The sequence below is a fragment of the Microcaecilia unicolor genome, chromosome 1 (assembly GCF_901765095.1).
Source record: "Microcaecilia unicolor chromosome 1, aMicUni1.1, whole genome shotgun sequence".
Taxonomy (NCBI): Eukaryota; Metazoa; Chordata; class Amphibia; order Gymnophiona; family Siphonopidae; genus Microcaecilia; species Microcaecilia unicolor.
Window position 1 is genome coordinate 214,919,646 of NC_044031.1, and position 21,728 is coordinate 214,941,373.

The 21,728-nt window shown below is 44.9% G+C and overlaps 1 protein-coding gene across 1 annotated transcript in view; it reads left to right on the plus strand.

The window, feature by feature from the left end:
• The first annotated feature begins 2,864 nt into the window (after positions 1-2,864).
• The window catches only part of HERPUD2 (HERPUD family member 2), a 116,315-nt gene continuing 97,451 nt past the window's right edge, over positions 2,865-21,728 (plus strand). Inside the window, exons 1-2 of the mRNA XM_030204253.1 lie at positions 2,865-3,177; positions 16,708-17,103. Of these exons, the coding sequence (XP_030060113.1) occupies positions 16,957-17,103 (147 nt within the window). The 5' untranslated portion in view covers positions 2,865-3,177; positions 16,708-16,956. The remainder of the gene's footprint in view (positions 3,178-16,707; positions 17,104-21,728) is intronic.

Consider the following 21,728-nt stretch of genomic DNA (forward strand, 5'->3'; position numbering starts at 1 on the left):
GACCCCCTCCCCCAGTCCCCTTCTCCCATCTGACCCCCCCTCCAGACCCAACCTGACTACCAGCTCCGATGACAGCTGACAGTCCTCTTCCTTCTCCTGCCACCACCCTGCCTTTAAAAAACGAAATCGGTGAAGTGGCATTGCAGGCAGCCCCTCGCGTCTGCCCTGCTTGTAAAAGAAACAAATCGGCTTGCCGGGCCTTCCCTCACTGTGTCCCGCCCTTGCGGAAATAGGAAGTTACCTCAGAGGAGGGCGGGACACAGTGAGGGAAGACCCAACGAGGCGATTTGTTTCTTTTACAAGCAGGGCAGACGCGAGGCGCTGCCTGCGACGCCGCTTCACCGATTTCTTTTTTTAAAGCCAGGGTGGTGGCAGGAGAAGGAAGAGGGCTGTCGGCTGTCATCGGAGCTGGTAGGCAGGTGGGGACTGCAGCGACAGTGGCCTTTTTGGTGTGAGCAGAGGGAGCGGAGCACCCCCTCACCAGCTGACACCCAGGGCAGACCGCCCCCACCGCCCCGCCCTTGGTACGCCACTTGGGGCCGGGCCCCCCTTGGAGGCCCGGGGAATTTTGTCCCCCCTGGCCTCCCCCCTCTCAGTGGCCCTGCTCCAGCTGATTCAGAATGCAGCAGCAAGACTCATAGAAGGTTGCAAGCGACATGACCATATCATACCATTTTTGCAAAAACTTAATTGGCTACCAGTACAATAGAGGGCTAAATTTAAAACTCTATCTCTGATCTTCAAGGCCCTGAGTACTTGAAGAACAGGATGATCCTCCACACACCACCAAGGACACTAATGTCCTCTCAAGGACTATCACTAACCACACCCTCTCCAAAAGACATTACACAATGTGATACCCACAAGCAAGCCTTCTCCGGAGTAGCCTCCACACTCTGGAATGCACTGCCTGAAAGGCTCCGCTTAACACAAGACTAGCTCTACTTCAGGAAGCAGGTTAAAGCTTGGCTCTTCAACCAGGCCTTTAATGGAAGAAGTAACTAACTTGTTAGTCTCACTCACACACAGGAGTGACTTGGGCTGCACATTCTTCAGCAGGACGTTTATCCACTCCTACCCTAGCAGAGATAATATTTAACCATCTCTCTGACCTCATGTGCAACTTTCTTTAAATCAGTCACCTTACTTTCTAACTCTTCTTACTCTCGTACCTATCTATATGTTCCATCTTTGCTTTACCATTCACTATCAATTAAAATGTTCTATTACGTATTGTGTTGACATTGTAAGTAGTATACTGCCATACTTTGTACTGTTGTTTGAATATTTTTACTGCTGTAATTGCCTATTGCTCATGTTTGATCTATTCTTATTGTATACTGCCTTGAGTGAATTCCTTCAAAAAGGCAGTAAATAAATTCTAATAAATAAATATTTTCAAACTCTTGGATCCCCTGGACCATCAGAGGTGCCACATTCCATGAATTATAAACTTTGAATAGGTAATTTTCACTATCATTCATCTTGGGTCCAAGCTATCTATTTTTATTTCTATTTTAACCTCAATAGTCTCCACGTTCCCAATGTAAATATACTTGTGAATTGTTCAATTATCCATTGAGTATCTAATGTTTTTAAAATATCTTAATTAAGAAAAAAAACCTACAACTTATCTGATAAGCTTTCAGCAAATAAAAGTGACAATCATCAGACATAAATCCATGTTTTGCCTCCAGCTGCATCAGTTGCTTCATCATGGTTACTTCTGATGGTCTGGGATCCAGGACTTTGAAAATATAGTATCAATAGCTACTTGTACAATATCCTTGTGGACATGCTGAGTAAACAACATTTTTGAGCTTGGGGAATTTAGATCTCCCTAGTTATCTGAGCAAATTCCTTTAAAAACTGTCCTCATACTGTCCATATTCTTTCAGAGACCCCAGTGAAAGGCAGATATTATTCTGGGTTGCTTCTTTCATTTGCAAAGCAATGTAACATATTTTCCTAACTATTGTATGCCCCAGACACATTGAAAAATCTCACTCTTTGGGATAGTCCACCCTTAGAATCATTGGAATTTCCTGTCTGATCTACCCCATTTTACCAGTTTTTTTTTTCTCAGATAGTTTTGCACATGGACAGATAGGCTAACATCTACACGTTTTCGATCCTCTATGTAATTCCAACATTCCAATGGGTTGGAAAAAAAATAGTCACAGAAAAAGCACCCCCCCCCCCCCCCCAACACGCTAAGTATATCAACTCCAGAATTACACAACTGGAGTGTGGCCGTACTGTCCGCCTGTCGTTTCCTAGTAGTCTTTCTTCTATGTTTGTACAGCGCTGCGTATGCCTTGTAGCGCTATAGAAATGCTAAATAGTAGTAGTAGTAGTAGTAGTAGTAGTAGTAGTAGTTCAGTAATCGCTAGTTGTTTGTTTTATGAAGGCAACATAACCTGACATTTAACCTCTGCCAGAAACCAAACAGCTGCGATGGCATGTCTGTTTTATCATTCTCACCTAAAGTAATTCCTTTATCCCTTGATTGTTAAGCTCTGTCGAGCAAGGACTGTCTCTTCATGTTCAAGTGTACAGCGCAGTACATCGCCATACATCTGTGCTATGGAAATGACAGTAGCAGTAGTAACTCTTCTCCCCACTCCCATACTTTCTCTTTCTGTCTTTGCGAATAGTTCTTTCATTTTGATACAGGGTCACCCCTTTGCTTTTTGCAAAGACCGCCGATTTTAACAAACCAGTCAGCTTGGCATTCAGTACTAAAGAACGCGGCACTGCTTTTACTTTCAACCCCAGGAGGGCGTTGATGTCATCTTCCACTGGAGCTCCACCCTCACGAGGGAGAGGCGTGGCTTGGTCGCCCATTCTGCGCATGCGCATACCGAAACCGTCTTTCCTCGCGCTTCCCGGATGTCTTCTTCCGTCTTGTGTATTTCTTCATAGGTATTTGGGCTAAGGCTGTCTGTTCTTGTCTGTACTGAGGGCAGTTGCCGATGACAGGGAGGGATTGTGACGCATTTCCGGTCTCCATCTTACTTTAAAAACAAATTTTGGGGTGGTGGGGTAGTAAAACTACATCTTTGGGTTCAACTAGTGAGCCTCACGTAAGGGGCAGCGGGAGCCCCGGCGCAGGGGTCTGGAGAACGGAGCGCCCGGGGCCGTCGACAAAGGAGGAGGAGGAAGAGATTCTGAGCGGTGAGTTGCAGTGCGAACTTAAACCTCAGCCTGAAAAACAGTATTAACTACCTGTTAGGGTGCCTAAAGGGTCCTTGAATGTACCTTGGATGGGATGAGGGTGAGGGAGGGAGGGAATCAATGCTGTATATGAGGGTTGGGGTTAAATGGAGATGTCGAACATGGATGTTTGGTTGTGTCTCCTTATTTCTATTGGGATTTTTGTGTTACCCTTATTGATGTAAGGTTATTGTTTATAAAAATAATGTTAAAAAAGGAGGGCTCTGTTAGTAGAGAAACGGAGCTTTCTGTTTGTAAGGGGTGGGGTGGGGGAATGGCTGGTTAAGCCTAGGATTCTAAGAGCGACTGCTCCTGCGGAAGAGGAAGTACGATTACTTGTTACTTCTAAGTTGATGATAGCTTTATCAGACTTAGGGCTCGATGCACAAAGGCTCAGTTACTGTTTGCGACTGAAGCTGTCAAATGCATTTGACAGCACACAAATCTTTGGTGTCCAGTGGACCGCCTCCGTCCTCCTGGCCCTCCTGACACCCCCGCACCTCCTGACCCCGCCCCCTGACGTTGTGGTCCGGTGAACCCTGCAGCCCTGCGGCCTTCCCTCGCATCTCCCAGTCCCTGCCTCGACCCCTAGCGCCCCCCCCCCCCAAGATTCACCCTGGTGTTGTAGTGACGCCCTGCCCTCAAAAAAGTTGGAGACAGGAGCAACACCTCCTTCCTCTTTATATGGTGCTTAGCTCTGCTCAGTGCATCCCAACCATTTTGGAGGAGGCGGTGCCCAAGGCAGGAGGTGTTGCTTTTGCCAAGGCACAGATTGTTCAGCAAGCAAAGGGAAAGTGGATAGTGTTCTGCTAGATAAACAAAATATAGTTGGTTGCTGTCTAGTAGCTGGTGCTAACATTTTACCTGCTAGGTGGCTTCTTAACATCAGGAGAAAAGACCACTTTATTGAGAGAGTTTATAGACACCAGCAGGGCAATGCAGGAAAAATGTTCAGGTCCCCCCCCCCCCAAATGTTTTACCTGATACTGGTGGGTAAGTGAGGCGCTAACTCTATTAATTGGTGGGTGAGCAGTTGCCACAGAATTGTTAGCTAAAGAGAAGCTAGAGGCTGTCATAAGAAGTTAAGAATACCCAGTATACCTAAATGTAATTCATCTTGAGCTTCTACTGAAAAGGTATGAGTAAAATCTAAATAAATTAAAAAATAAAAGAATGATTTCTTTATACCTTTTTTTTTATTCTGCTTTTAAGTTGGGCTGATGCTTAGCTTTTAATAAAACATGTTCCACGTGATCAGTGTCTCCAAATAGATGATTTTCACACATACCATGATAGTAATGAACCTAAGGCAGGGTATGGTGGAGTATGATCTCAGTCTCTCAAATTTACTTCTAATGCTGTTGTAATACTTGAATTGTACCAAAGAGAGTTTCATTCTGGAATTCATAAGATGTTATGTGTATAGGCAATTTATTCAGGTGTGCTTGGAAATTCTTTTCAATGAGGCCTGTGGCACCCAAAACAAAACTTTCCACCCTTGAACCAGAGGTAAGGGCTGCAACCAAAACAGTGGCAGGACTTTAAACCAGTGGTTCCCAAACCTGGTCCTGGAGGCACCCCAGCCAGTCAGGTTTTCAGGATATCCATAATGAATATTCATGAGAGAGATTTGCATGTACTGTTTCCACTGCATGCAAATCTCTCTCATGAATATTCATTGTGTATATCCTTAAAACCTGACTGGCTGGGGTGCCTCCAGGACCAGGTTTGGGAGCCACTGCTTTAAACCATGATGGGACATAGTATCCATTGCCACCTGCCTACACCTCTGCATTAAGAAGTAGAAGAAATGTGGGAGGGAGCTTGTTCAGTTATATGAAAACTAGCCGTTAAGCCCGTAACAACGGGCTAGTTTTTTGTTTTCCTATGGCCTCCCCCCGTCCACCAACTCTGCTCTCTCCCCTGCCCTCCCCCCCAGCGTCTGTTTCCCTCCGTTCCGCCTCCTCCTTCCCTCCCTGCTCCCTCCTCCTCCGATGTCCAAGCCCTCCTCCCTATTGGGCTGTACTGCTGGTGGAGGCGGGGCTTGGACTTCTACACTCTCAGCGTTCCGACTCTACTGTGCATTTGCAGGTGAGTCGGTCACTTGCCGTTTATATGTTTGATAGTGAGTATTACTACACTTATTCAGTACAACATGTATCATGATAAATCTGCAGCATTGACCTCCTAGATCATGTCCTCCTCCATTTTAGATTACTGACTTTGATCTCTGATGGGTTTCCAGCATATCTTATCTTATCAGTAGAATATTTGTTTGCATATGCCTTATATACAGCCTAAGTAACATAATGCCACTAGGCATATCACATTATAAATATATGTTAAGAAAGCACGAAGCTTGATACTAAATGGTTTTTGAAGTTTTTTTTTTTTTTTTTTTTTTCCCCAAAGAAGAGGAGAAGGGGGTTTCTTTTGGGAATTGCAAGAGATGTGAAGCCCCACTGAATATGCCATTTACCCTTTATAGACACATCTCCGGTATTATGGTGAGGGTGCCGTGCATGGCAGATACATAGGAGGCTATAAGAGTACAAGCTTTCTGTGGGGTAATTCTTTTATCTAGCTGCCAGTTCGGAGGTTTGCCAGCCGGAGGTGGATAGGTAGACTCTGTTCACTGGGGTATCTATCTCAAACTCATAGTTGTAGTTGAATTTACGGATGTTATGGCTATAACTACATTACCTTTGGTTATTCAGAGGGGGGGGGGGGGGGGGAGAAAAGTCGATGATACATTTTATGGTTGTATTGATCTAGTATATCTAAGCACCTATTATGTTACTCCAGTTCATGAAGAAATATTGTTGTGTATTTTGAAGTATCATCAATAAAAAATGTTGAAACATAAATATATGTTAAGAAATGGAAAGGAAGTTAAATTAATAACACAGAGTAGTGGAAGGTTGAGAAGAGGAGACTAGTAGAGACGGAAAGGTAAGGGAGCCAAAAGATTGCTTAAAGAACCAGATTTTGAGGTGGGGTTTGAATTTTGTTGAGAGGTGCTTTAAATATGATGTAGTCTGGAGTGGCATTCCATAGCGTCCCCAGATCAATCCAGAGACTTGTGGGTTGTGCCCCTCCTCTAGCAGGTTAGATAGCGAGAACTCAGAAGTTTGCTACAATAGAGCATGTGCAGCCAGCCTCCCTTCAGTATTCTCTCTATCTAGCAGGTAGAAGGGAGCATGAAGTGCAGCTCTGTGACTTGAGGCTCCTATCCCGTTCCCTCGGGTGTGTTGAGCTTTCTCTGGGGTTGAGGTGCTGGAGCACATTCTGGGATACACCTGGTGGTGCCAGGTCCCTACCCTTCTCCCCCTGTCAGCCTACTTAAATTCTGTTGAGGATTTTGGCTGTATTCCTCTCCTGTCTCTTAAAAAAAAAAAAAGAACCAGACGGAACGATTCTCCAGTCCAGCCTCATTTGGCTTGCTTGGCGCTTGGAACAATTCTCCGTTCAGCTTAATTGGAACGTGAGCAGGGCTGGGACTGCGGAGAAGGTAAGACTTTTGGGGCTATGTCCGTTCTGTTGGAGTCCGTTATGCGTGGCTCGCACTGTGGGGCACGGTGGCACGTTGCTTCCCTGCGAGTTTTGTTCCGCGACTGTAGTGAGTCATAGTGCGGATCAGGGGATCGCATGTTGGGCGCCAAAAGGATCATTTCTCGCTTGGTGGGAAAGTCTGTGACTGGAACGGTTGATCTGCCGGTGCCATTTTCTCACTAGCGCCACGGTCTCAGGATGTGGCGGCAGGATCTGCTGGGGCTCCCTCCGACAGAGAAGCCTCGGTTTCTCTCCCAGAAAAGGCTATTATGGGGGCATTTCCCCCGGAGTTTGTACTCTTTTGCTCAAAGCGTTTTTATTGCGCTCTGAGGGAGAGGGGCAGGAGGCGGCAATTTTCGAGGCTCTGCTGCCTCGGGCTCTGAGTTCATACAGAAGCCGCCTAAGACGGCCCAATTGGGTTTAAGGGGCCGGTAGAGTGGAGGAGTAGCATAATGGTTAGTGCAGCAGGCTTTGAACCTGACTGTCTGGGTTTGTTTCCCTCTGCTGCTCCTTCTGTCCGTGAGCAAGTCACTTAGCCCTCCATAATAACCCTGGGACGACATATGGATTCGGAGGGTGTCCCAGGGTCAGGGGAATCCTTTTCAGGGCACCTTGAACAGAGGGAGTTGCCTGCGGGTGAGGGAGTTGACCTCACCGCGACCAGGCTCTTAAAAGGGAAGAACTGATTCCGTTCTTTATACAGGCATTGTAAGTGCTAATTTTATATCCTCTGCGGTTAGCTCTTCCATTTGGTCGGGCACTAGGATGCCGGCGGAAGCCTGTTAGGTTTATGAGGTTATTCTGTTCTTGGGTGTATGTGCGGGCTTGATTATTAGCATTTGTATGCGCTACCAAACACAGCGCTGAACACCTGACATTTATTTATTGCATTTGTATCCCACATTTTCCCACCTATTTGCAGGCTCAGTGTGTCATAAGAGAGAGTCCCTGCTCAAGAGCTTACAATCTAGTATAGCTCCATCTTTATTGCCACTCCACATGGCACTGCTGAGGCCCCAGTGCTCCCCTGGGTTCAGATGTGCTTGCAATTCAGGCTTTTTTATATGTAGACCTTTCAGGAATGTGATTGGGAAACTAGTGTGGAGCACGCCAGTTTCTGCATATTGGTTTTCCACAGCTTTGAGTCTTCCTCAGCTTTCCAGGGGCGAGGTAGGTGACCCTTTAGTCCCCTGCAGCTGTGCCGTGACAGTGAGAGCCTTATGCTGCTGCTTGGAAAGTACTGCCTATCTGAAAGTCTCCTGGTAGAGATGCCTGTGCTTCTCGAGGTGAGTTACAGTAAGACTATTTCTGGATCCTCCTTGAGGAGGTTCAGGGGGTGTGTACATCTTTAATGGAAGGGAGGAAGGGATCAGGATTAGGGATCCTACCCTAGGTTTTCACTCTTCCACTCTTCTCCTTTCTCAGACATGGCAGTACAGTGTTTTAGTAGTCAGGCTTAAGGCTGTTGACTACATGTTTCTGTGAGAAATGTTACATTTTGAGGCTAGTGCAGGCCTCTCAGGTTTCTCTCGGTTTCCTTGGTAACCCTGCACCCTCTGGGCTCCCCTGGTGGCATTTGCTCTGTGGGTATTGTTTACATCAATCTAGTTTTATTGAGGAGGGCTGCTGGCCTTTCAGCCTGAAGGTTATAGGTTCAAGGCTTTTTTCCATCCTATTAGATACTGTGGGCTCAGCTAGATTTCCAGTGGGGCATATTTTATATCATTATCTCTTATGGCTTGCTTGGCCAAGTAGTTCTTACATGACTGGAACAGTTTTCAGAACTCTTCAGTTTTAAATTTTGCTTCTCTCTCTTTCTTCCCTCATTCGGCTGAAGGCTCCAACAGCGTTGGACTATGTTCAGGGGTCGTTCCTTGGGCCCAGAGCCGCATGCGGCCTTTGCAATGGTATCTACTCAGCCGTTGATCTTTCCTTTCCAAGGTTCTTCGATTTGTTTTCCCTGGACACCGTGAGCTTCTTTTGCTCTGCGATGTTGGCTCAGGTCGGATAATGACTCAAGGCATGCCTCTCACCGCGTCGGAGTGGCGTGTGGTTCTCGGCCACTCAGCTCAGGGGAGTTGGTCCCCCTCGGAGTCCAGGTTGCAGTTCAATCTCATGGAACTTCGGGTGTTTCGGTTGGCACTCCTAGCTTTCGAGATGATGTAGAGAGTTCAACCAGTCCGAGTTCTCTGCGACAATGCGACGGCGGTAGCGTACGTCATTCGGCAGGGCGGAACTCGAAGTGCTCCGCTGGCAGAAGAGGCATCCGTGCTGTCTCTTGGGGCAGAGAAGCGTCATGTTCGGTTATCGGCGGCTCACATAGCGAGAGTGCTAAGTGTACAGGTCAACTTTTTCAGTCGCAATCGCTTGGATGCTGGGTAGTGGGAGCTCTCTCCGCCGGCTGTCAGCCAGATTTCGGATCGCTGGTGGACTCCGGTGATTGATTTAATGGCTTGATTCTACAATCCCAAGGTGACCCGGTTCTTCAGCAAAGTGAAGCTGTGACCAAGTGGTAACAGCACTGGTCTTGTAATGCAGAGGTAGACGGTTCAAATTCCACTGTTACTACTAATAAAGCTGTGAGCAACAACAGTTAAGAGGCAGAGAGTTTGAGTCCAAAGGAATATTCTTCAGCCCTGGCCATTGGAGCTTCTATATGTCTTTCCTCCGTAGCCGATGGTCGGTCAAGTAGGGGGGAAATCTCTCGTCTTCCGGGTCCGGTAATACTTATTGCGCCGGACTGGCCCAGATGTCCTTGGTATGCGGGCTTGATTCGCCTCCTGATCGACGAGCCGTTCCACCTGTCTCACTGGCCGCGTCTTATCCATCAGGGGCCGGTAGTCATGAAAGATCACGCTCCATTTGGGCTTATGGCCTCGCCTTTGTACGGTCGCGTCTGAGGTGTCCAGGATAGCCGGAGGCGGTTTTTGGGACCATGTTACAGGTGCGCAAATGTTCCACTTCTACTGTGTATGATGGAGTGTGGAGGTCGTTTGTGGCTTGGGGTTCCTTGGCAAGCATTTCCCCTCATCAGACCCTCTTGGGTCCGTTCTGGCCTTTTTGCAGGAAGTGATGGTTAAGGAGCTGTCGCTAAGTACTTTAAAGGGTCAGTTAGCGGCATTGGCTTCCTAGAGGGGTCGTTCGGGGAGCCACTCCTTAGTGTCTCTTCCGGAGTTCGTTCATTTTCTTCGCGGTGTAGGGCATCTCAGACCTCCTTGGGTTCCGGTGGTGCCGGATTAGAATTTGAACCTGGTCCTTAGGGCGTTTCGGCGGTCTCCTTTCGAGCCCCTGAGTAAAGATCTTGAATGTTTTTAAGTTGGAGACTGTGTTTCTGGTGGCAATGGCTTCAGCCAGGCAGGTGTCTGAGCTTCAGGCCCTTTCGTGCCGAGCCCCTTTCTCCGTATTTTTCAGAGGCGGGAGTGACAGTTCGAAGGGTGCCGTCCTTGGTTTATAAGGTAGTTACGCGTTTTCACGTTAACTAAGGAGTGGTGTTGCCATCCATCCTTCAAGCAAGAGAATTTCCCTCACAATTTTCGAGCTCTACGGGGTTTAGACGTTATGGGACCTCTGATGTGTTATTTGGAGGCGACTAATTCATTTCGAAAGCAGATCATCTTTTTGTGCTGTTCGCAGGTCATAAGAAAGCGAACATGACCTCTAAGGCCACGGTCGATCGGTGGCTTAGGGAGGCTATTGCGTCAGCTTACCTGTTGTTGGGGGATTCTTTCCCTATTCACATTTGGGCACTCTCCAAGAGGATTCAGGCCTCTTCTTTTGCGGAGTGTCGTCTGGTGTCGTTGGAGGACATTTGTTAAGCGGCGTCTTGGTCATCTTGGCATTCCTTTGTTTTTTTTTTTTTTTTAAAATTTATTATTTATTTATTATTAACATAAACAAGCCTTACATCTTGTATTAGAAACACAGAGTTAGAAAATCATTTAAACATATGATTATCAAAATCATTAACATAAGATATATTTTCTCTTCCTTAGACCTCAATAATTGGGGGCGTTCCAACAAGACAAGGAGATCAAAAGGAAATATATCAAAATAATTAAGGCGTTACTCTTTTTACACAATCTTAAATATTAATCAGCTATTGTACTTCTCACTGGAGTTACACTGGAGAGCTTTTTTTGATCCAAAAAAAGTTTTAAGTTGGTCTGACTCAAAGAAAACGTATTTCACATTTTGATATTTCACAATACATTTGCATGGGTAGGATAACAAGAAACTAGCTCCAATTGCCCTGGTTTCCTCTCTAAGTAAAAGAAATAGTTTCCTTTTTTCTTGTGTCATCTTAGTAACGTCCGGATAAATCCAAACCCTTGATCCACAAAAATTTTTCATAACATTTTTAAAGTATTGTTTCATGATAGCATTAAGATCTTATTCAAAGACCAATGATACTAATAGAGTTTGTCGCTGAGATATATCTGAAAATGATTGTTCCAACAGTGCTGAGATATCTTGTAAATCCTGATCGCTGGTCTGAGGATTGGTCTGAGATCGAACTTGTTTCATTTCCCCCTCCTTATTTTTAGACAAAGGGATATAATAAATTTTGTTAACTGGAGGAATCAAAGAGGGGGAATATTGTAAATTTTCAATCAAATATTTTCTAAAAAGTTCCGTCGAGCTCAGGCCAGTTATTACCGGAAAATTTTAATATCCTTAAATTCAGGCGTTTGTTAAAGTTTTCAATTTGTTCAATTTTCCTCAATATCACCGTTTTATCTTTGATCAAAGCGGCATTAACCGATTTCAGCGAAACAACTTCTGATTGAATCAAGTCAATTTTAGTTGTAGTATCAGTTTTCAGGTTTTCCATAGTTTCAGTTAAAGTATTTACTTTACTTACAAGAGATGAGGTCTCCTGGGCAGTATGTGCGACCGTTTTAGTTAAATCTTGAATAGCTCTCCAGATTAGTTCCAGCGTGACCACCTGGGGAGCCTGAATCTCCAACGATGATTCCTCTGCCCTCGTAGAGTGGGGGCCGCCATAAACGGATCCGTCGCTCTCGCCTTCCGAGGCAACTGGATCTGACCCTTTCTCACGCCGAGAAGCTGGGCAAGGTGGGTGATTAACCTCCGGTGGCGAAAGTGATGTTTCAGTTACCAAGTGAGCCGACGTTCCTTCATCGACGCCCACAGCGGTCTGCTGCATTCCGGCTTGTTGTGAAAGATTTGTTGTGAATCGGTCGAGAGTTATCTGGACCGACGAAGAGGTACGAACCGATGGCGGTAGGTTCTTTACCACTCCTTTTCTCTTACAGTGCGGCATTTTGAAAGACAAACAAGAAAATATTATATCCAGAGATGCTCGAACGCTCACAAACAAAGTTGAGTCACCATCTTGGAAACGCCCCCCAGCCACCTGGCATTCCTTTGTTATGCATTGCCGTCTTGATGTTGCTGCGCGTCGAGAGGCGCTTGTTGGAACTTCTGTGTTGGCGGCCGGAGTAGGCCGGTCCCACCTTTGATGAGGATTGCTTTGGTACATCCCACAAGTCTCTGGATTGATCTGGGGACGCTATGGAAGGTAAAATTATGTCTTAACTGATACTTTTCTTTCCATTAGTCCCTCAGATCAATCCAGAGCCCCTCCCTGGAATTCGCTTTCGTAATCTCTGATCGGATTCACTATACTTCAGTCGGTTCTGTTCATGTTCCTTTGTCTCTGGACGGGTAAGGCTGTTAGAGTGTATTTATGTTTACATTTCTAAGTTATAGTAGCTCGGAGAGTTTCTTCCAAGTTTATGCTGCTTTTGCATAGACAGGAGAGTGTTCTATGGCTCTTACTGCTTTGGTATCGTTATACTGAAGTGAGGCTGGCTGCACATGCTCTATTAGAGAGAACTCAGAAGTTTGCTACATCTAACCTGCTAGAGGAGAGGCATAACCCACAAGTGTCTGGATTGATCTGAGGGACTAATGGAAAGAAAATTATCAGGTAAGACATAATTTTACCTTTCAAAGTGCAGGTCTTGGGTAGCTTCTCCTGTCCTGGACCTCAAGGGGTGGATTCTTGTCTGCGATTTCAGGGTATCCAGATAGAAACACTCAGTCATTGCCTCGATGCAGCTGGGGGAGTTGTTGACTTCCCTGGACCTCGCAGAAGCCCATCTCCACTTCCTCACTGCTGATCATCACAAGAGATATCTGTATTTCTGTGTGTTGTGGTGGCACTTTGCTTTGGCCCTTGCTCTTTGGCCAGGTTAAGGCGCCCAGCATGTTTTCCAAGGTGATGGAGGTGGAGGCTGTGCAGCTCTGATGTCAGGGTATTCGGCTTCATCCCCGCTTCGATGATTGATTAGCTATTTCGGGCTGACTCAACTTCGGAAGCCAGGTTGCTTCCTTGTAGGTCATTTCTCTCCTGGAATCCCTGGGCTGAGTAGTGAACAGGCCCAAGAGCCATTTGACCCTGTGTCAGTATCTAGAGTATCTCCATGACTCTGGAGGTGGTGCCATGGGAGAGGGCTCATATGCTGTCTCATTGGGCACTGCCCTCTCAAGACTTTCATCGTTCTCTTACACTCACGCCTAGGGCAAGGATCAGTCTGGCATGATGGGACAGTCCAATGAACCTTTTGAGACTGGTCCCTCTGGATCCTTCTCAGCTGTTCCCCACGAATGCAAGACTACTTGGTTAGGGAGCTCACTGTCTTGGGTGTATGGCACAGTGTCAAACCAGGAGGCATTCTGATCCATCAACCACCAGGAGACTCTGGTAGTCTGTCTGGCTGTACAGGAGTTTCAGCTTATCTTGGGAGAGAAAGTGGTCAGATTACAGTCGGACAACGCTATGGCAGTGGCATACATCATCGGTCAGGGGTGGAACTAGGAGTCTGGTGGTGGCTCTGGAGGTGGAGACTAGAGTCTCTGTTGGTGAGCAGAGATGCATCTGTAGGCTGTCTCAGGGGTCCAAATTGCAGGCAGAGATAGTGTGCAGGTGGACTCTCTCAATCCTTCTCTCCTGGATCCAGAAGAATGGGAGCTGGGACTTTAGGCCTTCCAGCTCCTTATGGACTGTTGGTGACCGCTTCAATTCGACTTGATATCATCCAGAGTCAGTGTGAAAGTGGAGCATTTTTCAGTCTTAAGGGACCCGACCTCTCAAGGATAGATGCCTAGGCCAGTAGTGGACCCCCCCTCCCATTCCCAAGTTGTTTTCCATGGCTTCTCATTAGTCGCTGCACATCATCCTCATTTGGTCTTACTGGTGTCATCAGGTTGTCCTCGCAGACCTTGGTATGTGGATCTCTGGCATCTGCTGGTGGAGGACCCACTACCCAGGGGTTGAGATCTGCTCCAGCAAGGGCTGGTTAAAGGAGGATCCACATCCCTACAGCATGGCCATTGAGAGGCAATGGTTAGAGAAGTTCAGGGTTTCCCCCAAGTACTTTCTTCCTGCTTCGTTCCAGGAAGTCCTCTATGTCCCTGGTTTATGTGTAGGTCTGCCATGTAATCCTGGTGTGGGGAACAGTCCCTTTGTCCCCGGAGGACTTCGGTTCCCAGTGTTTTGGGTTTTCTTCAGCAAGGACTGGAACAGGGGCTGGTCTTCAGCTCCCCTGAGGGTCTGTGTGGCTGCATTGCCCAGCTTTTGGGGGAAGGGGAAGAGTATTTTTCTGGCTTTGCTTAGAGAGGTATCTCTGAAGGGGATGGCATATCTGTGCCTCCCTCTTTGTCCTTTTTCTTTCCTTCTTGGGACCGTAATCTGGTCCGCTGGGTTTTGTCCAAGCCTCTGTTTTTTTAGCCCCTGTGTTTGGCTTTCAGCAAGGATCTTATTCTCAGGATGGTGTTTTTGGTGGCCATCACCTCTGCTAGGAGGGTTTCTGAATTGCAGGCCCTACCATGTCTGTATTCCTACCTCTCCTCGGAGTATTCCATGTCCTTGTGCATGCTACCATCCTTTTCTTCTGAAGGTGGTGTCTCCGTTCCATGTGAATCAGGAGGTTTGTTTTCTTTCCATGATGATGATGCTAGGATTGCTGCCAGATTGTTGGAGGCTTCACAAGCTGGATGTTAGGAGGACGCTGCTCAAGTACCTCAAGGAGACTTATGAGTTTTGTCTCTCAGACCACCTCTTCGTACTTTTCCATGGTCCTCGGAAGGGCCAGGCGGCCTTGAAGGCCTTCATTGCGAGGTAGATTAAGGTGACTATTGAGTCCACTTAAATCAACAAGTGCCTCGGGCTCAAAGCTTACTCTACTAGGGCTCGGACTGCTTACTGGACAGAGGCCTGGGCAATATCCCCTGGGGAGAGTCGCTTCATTCCTTTGCTAAGCGGTATAGATTGGGTGTGCCGGCCACAGTATGCTCAGCCTTCAGCAGAGCTGTCATTTGGAGGGGCCTTGTCTTCCCCTGCCCAATGGATCTGCTTCGGTACATCCCATTGGTTCGAACAGTGGAGCTGATGCTAAGAAAAGAGAAATTGTCTATCTTACATGATGATTTTCTTTACTTTAGTCAGCAACACTGTTCTGAAGTCCTGCCCTTGAAAGACTTCAGCTTGGAGTTCTGGGTGTGCTCTGTGCTTCCTTTTCAGCGCTTCTAAAAAAACATTGGAAGCCATACGAGTTGTTATGATATGGTTATATCCTGGTATATGCAGGGTAGCAAGTGCCACTCTACAGTGTTTTGCTTGCTTGATTATCCTTGTAACTGCAGTAGTTGATGGGGCATGGGTGTGTTATAAAGAGATCACCTGCTGCTTGAGAAGAATGCATACTGGATTGTTCCGAGGAGCACCTCTGCTTATGTTTGTGATGTCACTGGCAGAATTCAGTTTTCTCTACCACCACCTGCTGCTAGGAAGGGACAACACCCAACAGTGTTGATACCCGATAATTTTCTTTTCTTTAGTTAAGAAATAATTTCTCAACCTCATTCCTTTAACTGGAAAGCATTTTGAACACATTTGAGGTCCATTTTTCCTTTTACAGTATATCATGAGATGGTTAAGAGATTGTGTTTAATAAAGCTTTATTGCTTGCAGTATCTTTCTTACAAGAGTATGTAATGTGATTCTATTTTGTGCAAGCCTTTATGTATGTTGTCAGTCTTTTTTTTTTTTTTTTTTTTTTTTTTTTTTTCTTTGAATTTGCATGCTATTTGTTTATGCTTGCACTACAATTTAAAAGTAAACAAAGTTTGGACATGCCGTTGGCGCCCATGTCCAGAACAGCTATTTGATTTATATAAGACACAGCGACCAATGCCGGTGGGATACAAGGCATTCTTGAAGAGATCTACTTTGATGGCAAAACGAACAATTCTGCAGTTGTGGCTGGACACGGAGGGCCCAAGTGTAGCACACTGGAGGTCGGCAATGATCCATTGTTGCTCATTAGAGAAGAAAGGAATCATAGACCTGGCCTCAAAGAGAGGCGGCATGTTTTGTAAAACCTAGTCTCCATTCTGGGTCTCTCACCCCAGTTGCAAGGAGCAGGATTTTGAATTGTTAAAAGGGTTAGATAAGGGTTGTGTGTTGGGAGGAGGTGGGTAGAGGGGGGTAGTAGGGGAAGAACTGTATAAGAAAATCAGCAATCTGGAATTACTTTTAATTGTACCATTAATATCGCAGTTGTAATGTGTCAGTTGTTCTGGATGTGAATAAAATAAGAATTGGAAAAAAAAAGTAAACAAAAATCTAGGAAGGGCAAAAAAGTGTAGGATGGAATAAAGGTTTTTATAGTAATATAAAAATAGCACAGGTCAGATTTTGAACATGATCACTATTTAGGATTTTCTAGTATTGAGGCCACAAACCTCATTGAAGCATTGAACTTGAGGGTCAAATGTGAACCTTCACATTTTTCTTAGATGTGCAAAGTAAGATGAAAAAAAAAAAATGTACTGACATGAAGAATAATGGTTGAACCTGGAGGCATCCTTCTCATTCTTTTCATAATTCACTGCTATTTTTATTTTCTGCAGGCTGGCTCGTGGATTACAAATGGTCAGACAGTTGCTCAGTGGTTTAGAACATCATCAGCTACACATGATTTTCAGAAGGCTTATTTTGGTACTTTTCAGAATGGATGAAGGTTTGCCATCTGGTCTCCGAAATGAATGAATAAGTGGTCTTTTGTGTTTTTAAACACTAAACTACACCAGATTTGCTTCAAGTGAGGTTAATAGGGTCTTTTATCCTTCCTGTAAGATTTTTTTTTTTTTTTAAGCAACATGGACCAAAATGTGATGGATAGTCCAGTGACTCTTGTCATTAAAGCTCCCAATCAAAAATATGATGACCAAACAATCAGCTGTTTCTTAGACTGGACAGTCGGAACACTAAAACATCACCTATCCAAAGTTTATCCTAGTAAACCGGTAAGAAGTTGTATCTTTTTGTGTAAAATCTAGCATCTTCTTAATGGCTTTTTATACGTAAGTAAATCTGCATGCAACATACAGTATTGTTGTAGATTGTGGAACACACATTCAGTGCTCAGACCAAGTTGTGTGAAAGTGCTTCAACTTCATAAGCTATATCTAAAAGATGAACTAATTTTCCTTGTGGATGTATATTGCTAAGAGAATTTGTAATCCCTTGATAAAAAAAGTTTTCCTTCTATTTTTAGCTTTTTGTATTAATATGAATTAAAGTGCTGTCTGATCTTCCCTACCTCAGGTTATATTGAACAGACTTTGAAATCAGTTTCCTGACTGACTTGTTGGTAGTTGGAAGGCCAGAGGTGAAAAGAACAGTTTTGTGGGTCAGAGCTGTGGAACATTTTTCACTCCTAGTATTTAGAAAGTATTCTTAGGAGTCGGCCAGATGTGCTTCATAGTTTGTTTGTTTTTTTGTAATGGGTTTCTGGTTATCAGCCCTCTGTAAGTCCCTGGAGAACAGTGTAGGGGCATTAATAAGAATGTCTTTCAGTCTTGGGGATTGAAGGAAAAATTCCTTTTAGCCACTTGTTGCTCTCCTCCGTTTTCTTTTGTTACTGTGTTTCCCCCATCTCTTCTCTCCTCCGTTTTCTTTCTCATTTGAAGAGCACTTTTTCAAAACTCAGCCCATTTTTTTTTGTCAGTTTTGAGCTATGTGATTAATTTTGTTCATCAAGGCAAGATTCAGTTACCACATCTTATTTCTGTGCCAGAACTCATGGGGCCCAATATTCAGATCACGGAAGGTAGCCGGGCTGCCTCTCGCAGTCAGCACTGAGCCTAGATATTAAATGCCAGGCCTTTTCGGTTACCAGCATTGAATGCCCAGTTTATTTTTGGCTGGTTTGAACTTAACCAGCCAAGCCAAGTGCTGGCCGGTTGAGTTTGAACTAGCCAAAGAAAAGATATTCTATCTATTCACATGACCATGTTTGGCCACTTAACTGGTGCTGACTATTCCCAGTTAGCTGGTTATATCGCACGGTATAACCCGTTATCCGCTGACTGGGGATATTCAGCAGCAGAAAGCTGGCTATTTCCCACTGAATATCACCAGAGCTGGCTAAGTAATATTTAACCAGCCAGGTGCCACATTTTTGGCCTCTACTCAACCTCAGGCAGGTCAGTACTGACCTTCGTATCCTGTACTTTCAGTTGGAGATCTTTATGGTCTGCCCATTTGAAAGTAAAGAAAATACCTTTTTTTACAGTCTTAGACTTAATAAAAGCATATGTACACATCTCATTCAGGCAGAGCAGACAGAAATTCTCAGGTTTGTGTTGGGAAGGCATGATCAGTTTCACTTGCTAACCTCCAATGTAACTACAGCCCCCAGAATTTATCACATCAGTGGTGTTGGTGGTAACAGCCTTTCTCTGGAAGGACAGAATGTTGGTTCACCCCTGTCTAGAGTAATAGGGCACAATTGAAGCAGAAGGATCAGTAGGCCACTGCCCGAGTAATACAAGTCTTCTGAGGTGGTAGGTTGGGTGGTCAAGTCAACAAGGCCAGAGGTAAGCTGGTACTGTTGCAGATGATTTAGGGGCACATGGGACCAGAAATGTGAACATGGTCAGTAACTACCTTCAAGTTTTTGGCGTTCAGAGCAATAAAGCTGGAGCTGGTCTCATGTGCTTAGGCACACATGAGCCCACTCCAGAGGGCATTGCTTACTAGATGCTTCTACAAATTTCCTAAACTATGAAGTTTGATTTTTTTTTTTTTTTTTGTGGAAGAGCCACTTGGAACCTTGCATGGTGGCTCAACAAAGAACATCCCCTTTAGAGGGAGCCAGTTGGAATACCCAGATAGGTTAGTGGTCCGTATTTGAAGGGCTGAGGCATATGTCGGGGGCAGTGAAATCTAGAGAAACAAAGTGTCCATAAACAGATTGTCTTGGTCTCCAAGCATGCTGAAAGGAAAGGCAGTCTGGGTATTTTTGGACAATGACCAAATCCACCAGGAGATGTAGTTCAAAGCAGATATATTAAAGCACCAAAACAAGAGGACCCGATGGGCTGTGTTTCGGCGGATTCAGCCGCCTTCATCAGGGTCACTACGCATAACTGTTTGTGAAAAGAAAACATAATAAACATTCATAATGTCACATAAAAAAAAACCTCTTAAAAACATGCATCAAACATACAATATAAGATGTAATATAAAAATAAGACATAGAATATAAAAAGTATAAAAAGAAAGTGGACTGCAATGAATAAAAATATCACAATATGGTGAAAAGTTTAAGAAAAGAATATAAATGTAGCATATAATAGCATTTAAAAATTGTACATATATAAAAAAAGGATATAAACGTAACAGTGAGTCAGGGGCAGAGGTAAACATTACAATGGTAAGAGATGAGCACACAGAATTTAGTCACTACTAAAAAAAAAACAAAAACTCATTAGAATGGTAAACAGATAAAAAATAAAAATGAGGTACCTTAGGACACTGCGACAACTAACAGCAGCGTCTGGTACAGAAGATAAAGCAAATAAAAGCAGCAGCCGCCACTGTAATAATTAAAAATAAAAACAAAACAAAAAATCAAATATACATAGCAGCAGTACTTAAAAAGGATAACATTAGAAAGACAAAGTCGGGTCCTCTTGTTTTGGTGCTTTAATAAATTTGCTTTGAGCTACTTCTTCCTGGTAGATTTGGTAATTTTGTCATCCTATACTCCTGCTTTGGCTTCTGTGTTTCTGTAGAGGCTGCCTTCCTGCTTCTGCTGTGGACATGTATTTGGACAACGCCATGTCGGTAGCATATGTCAACAAGCAGGGACAGACCACGAGTTTACAGGTAGCATAGGAAGCAAGTATACTCTTGGCCTAGGTAGAACAATTTGCAGAACTGTCATTAGCTCACATAGGCAAACTGTGTAAGTAAGCACACTCCTGTGGGAGAGTGGGCATTCTCTGAGGAAATGTGCACCATTTTCGGAGATGGCATGAGAGGCCACCAAAATGGGATCTCATGGCCACAAGAAGCAACAATGCCAAGACTGCAATATTCTTCAGCCACAGAAGGGAGATGTGGTCTGGTGGTGTATTGTTGCAACCATAGCCCACAGTGGAGCTTACTCCTGGCAGAATTCCGCCCCCCTCTCCCCCCCCAGAAGTCTATGCAGGCAGCAGTGGCTTTTCTTAATCTCCCTGCTCTGATTGTGCAGCGAGGAAGTGCATAACACATACTGGGCTGTGTCTTCCTCAGATGTCCTTAGTCACATTGCTTAGTATAGCTCCATGGTTCAAATGAGCAGTCTGGCCAAGGATGGCAGATGAGGATGCAACCTGATGTCCAGCTGTTCACCATGATTGGGGCACGGAGAGAAGACTGGGCGGGCTGGGAAATGCTTCAGGTTGTAGCATGTGGGGGAGTGGGCATAACAATCTTGGGGGCTATGCAGAGTCAGGCCAGAGTGGGGGTATCTTGTGGGTGGATCAGAAAGAAGGTGAAGTGAGGTAGAGACCTGCATGGGAATGGGGTTCGCTGGAATCCCGCGGAATCCATGGGATTCCCGCAGGGACAGAAGCAGTTTCTACGGGGTTCCCATGGGGACAAAAGCAGTTTCTTCAGGATTCCCGTAGAAGTGTAAGCTGCACCTGCGCAAGCCTCTCATCTACTGAGTACCAAGTTCTTTGAGTGCTTCCTCCTCTTCCTCTTCCTCCTTGCTTTAACAGCACAAATGTGGAAAGTCTTCCATTAAAGAGGTGGTAGAGAGACAGATGATGACTGAATTCAAAAAGGCATGGGATGCTCAAAATGTCAGATACAGAGCAAATAACAGCTACTACTTTGTTGGCTACAGTAGCGTTACCCTCTGACAAGATGTGGATTAAAAAAAAATTCTTTCAGAAGAAAGATAAAACTTTAAGTGGTTTGCAAATTCGTGTTTTTCCAGATCTAGCAAGGGAAACGCAAAGGTGACGGAAAATTTTTTGCAAATGAAACAGGAGGTACTCCAAATGGGAGCAACATTTTATCTTAAATACCCATGCAAATGTTTAATTTCCTACCAGTCAGTGAAATATGTATATTTTGATCCTGACCAATTGTCCTCCTTTATAACAGCTAGAAGAGCTCTTCTATAAGAAAAACCGAATAGAAACCTGTCTGAAACTCAATTTGATATAAAGATTTTCCTTTCTCTCCTTTATAGGACTATTGGACTCTGGTAGTGGATTTATATGAAACTATAGAATTATTTAATCTGTGTACAGATAATTTCCCTTAGAATTATTACCATAGTGGAATTTTTCTTTTGCAAGTGATATGCTTGTATAAAATCTAATATAATAAAACGCACCCTCAACGTTCTGAGGACAACGTTCTGAAGTCACTCAGACTCCCAGAACGGTTCGTAAGTTCGTGGTGGTGAAGCCACTGAACGACTTGCTGCCCCGCCCTCGCGTCAAACGTCATGACGTCGAGGGCGGAAAACCAACAGAAAAATGAAAGAAGGAACCGCATCAAGGAAGCGCGTGTTTCCCTACTCCTCCCCCTGCCAAGGAAACGCTGGCTACTAACCTAGAAAACCACCCAAAAGCTACATAGA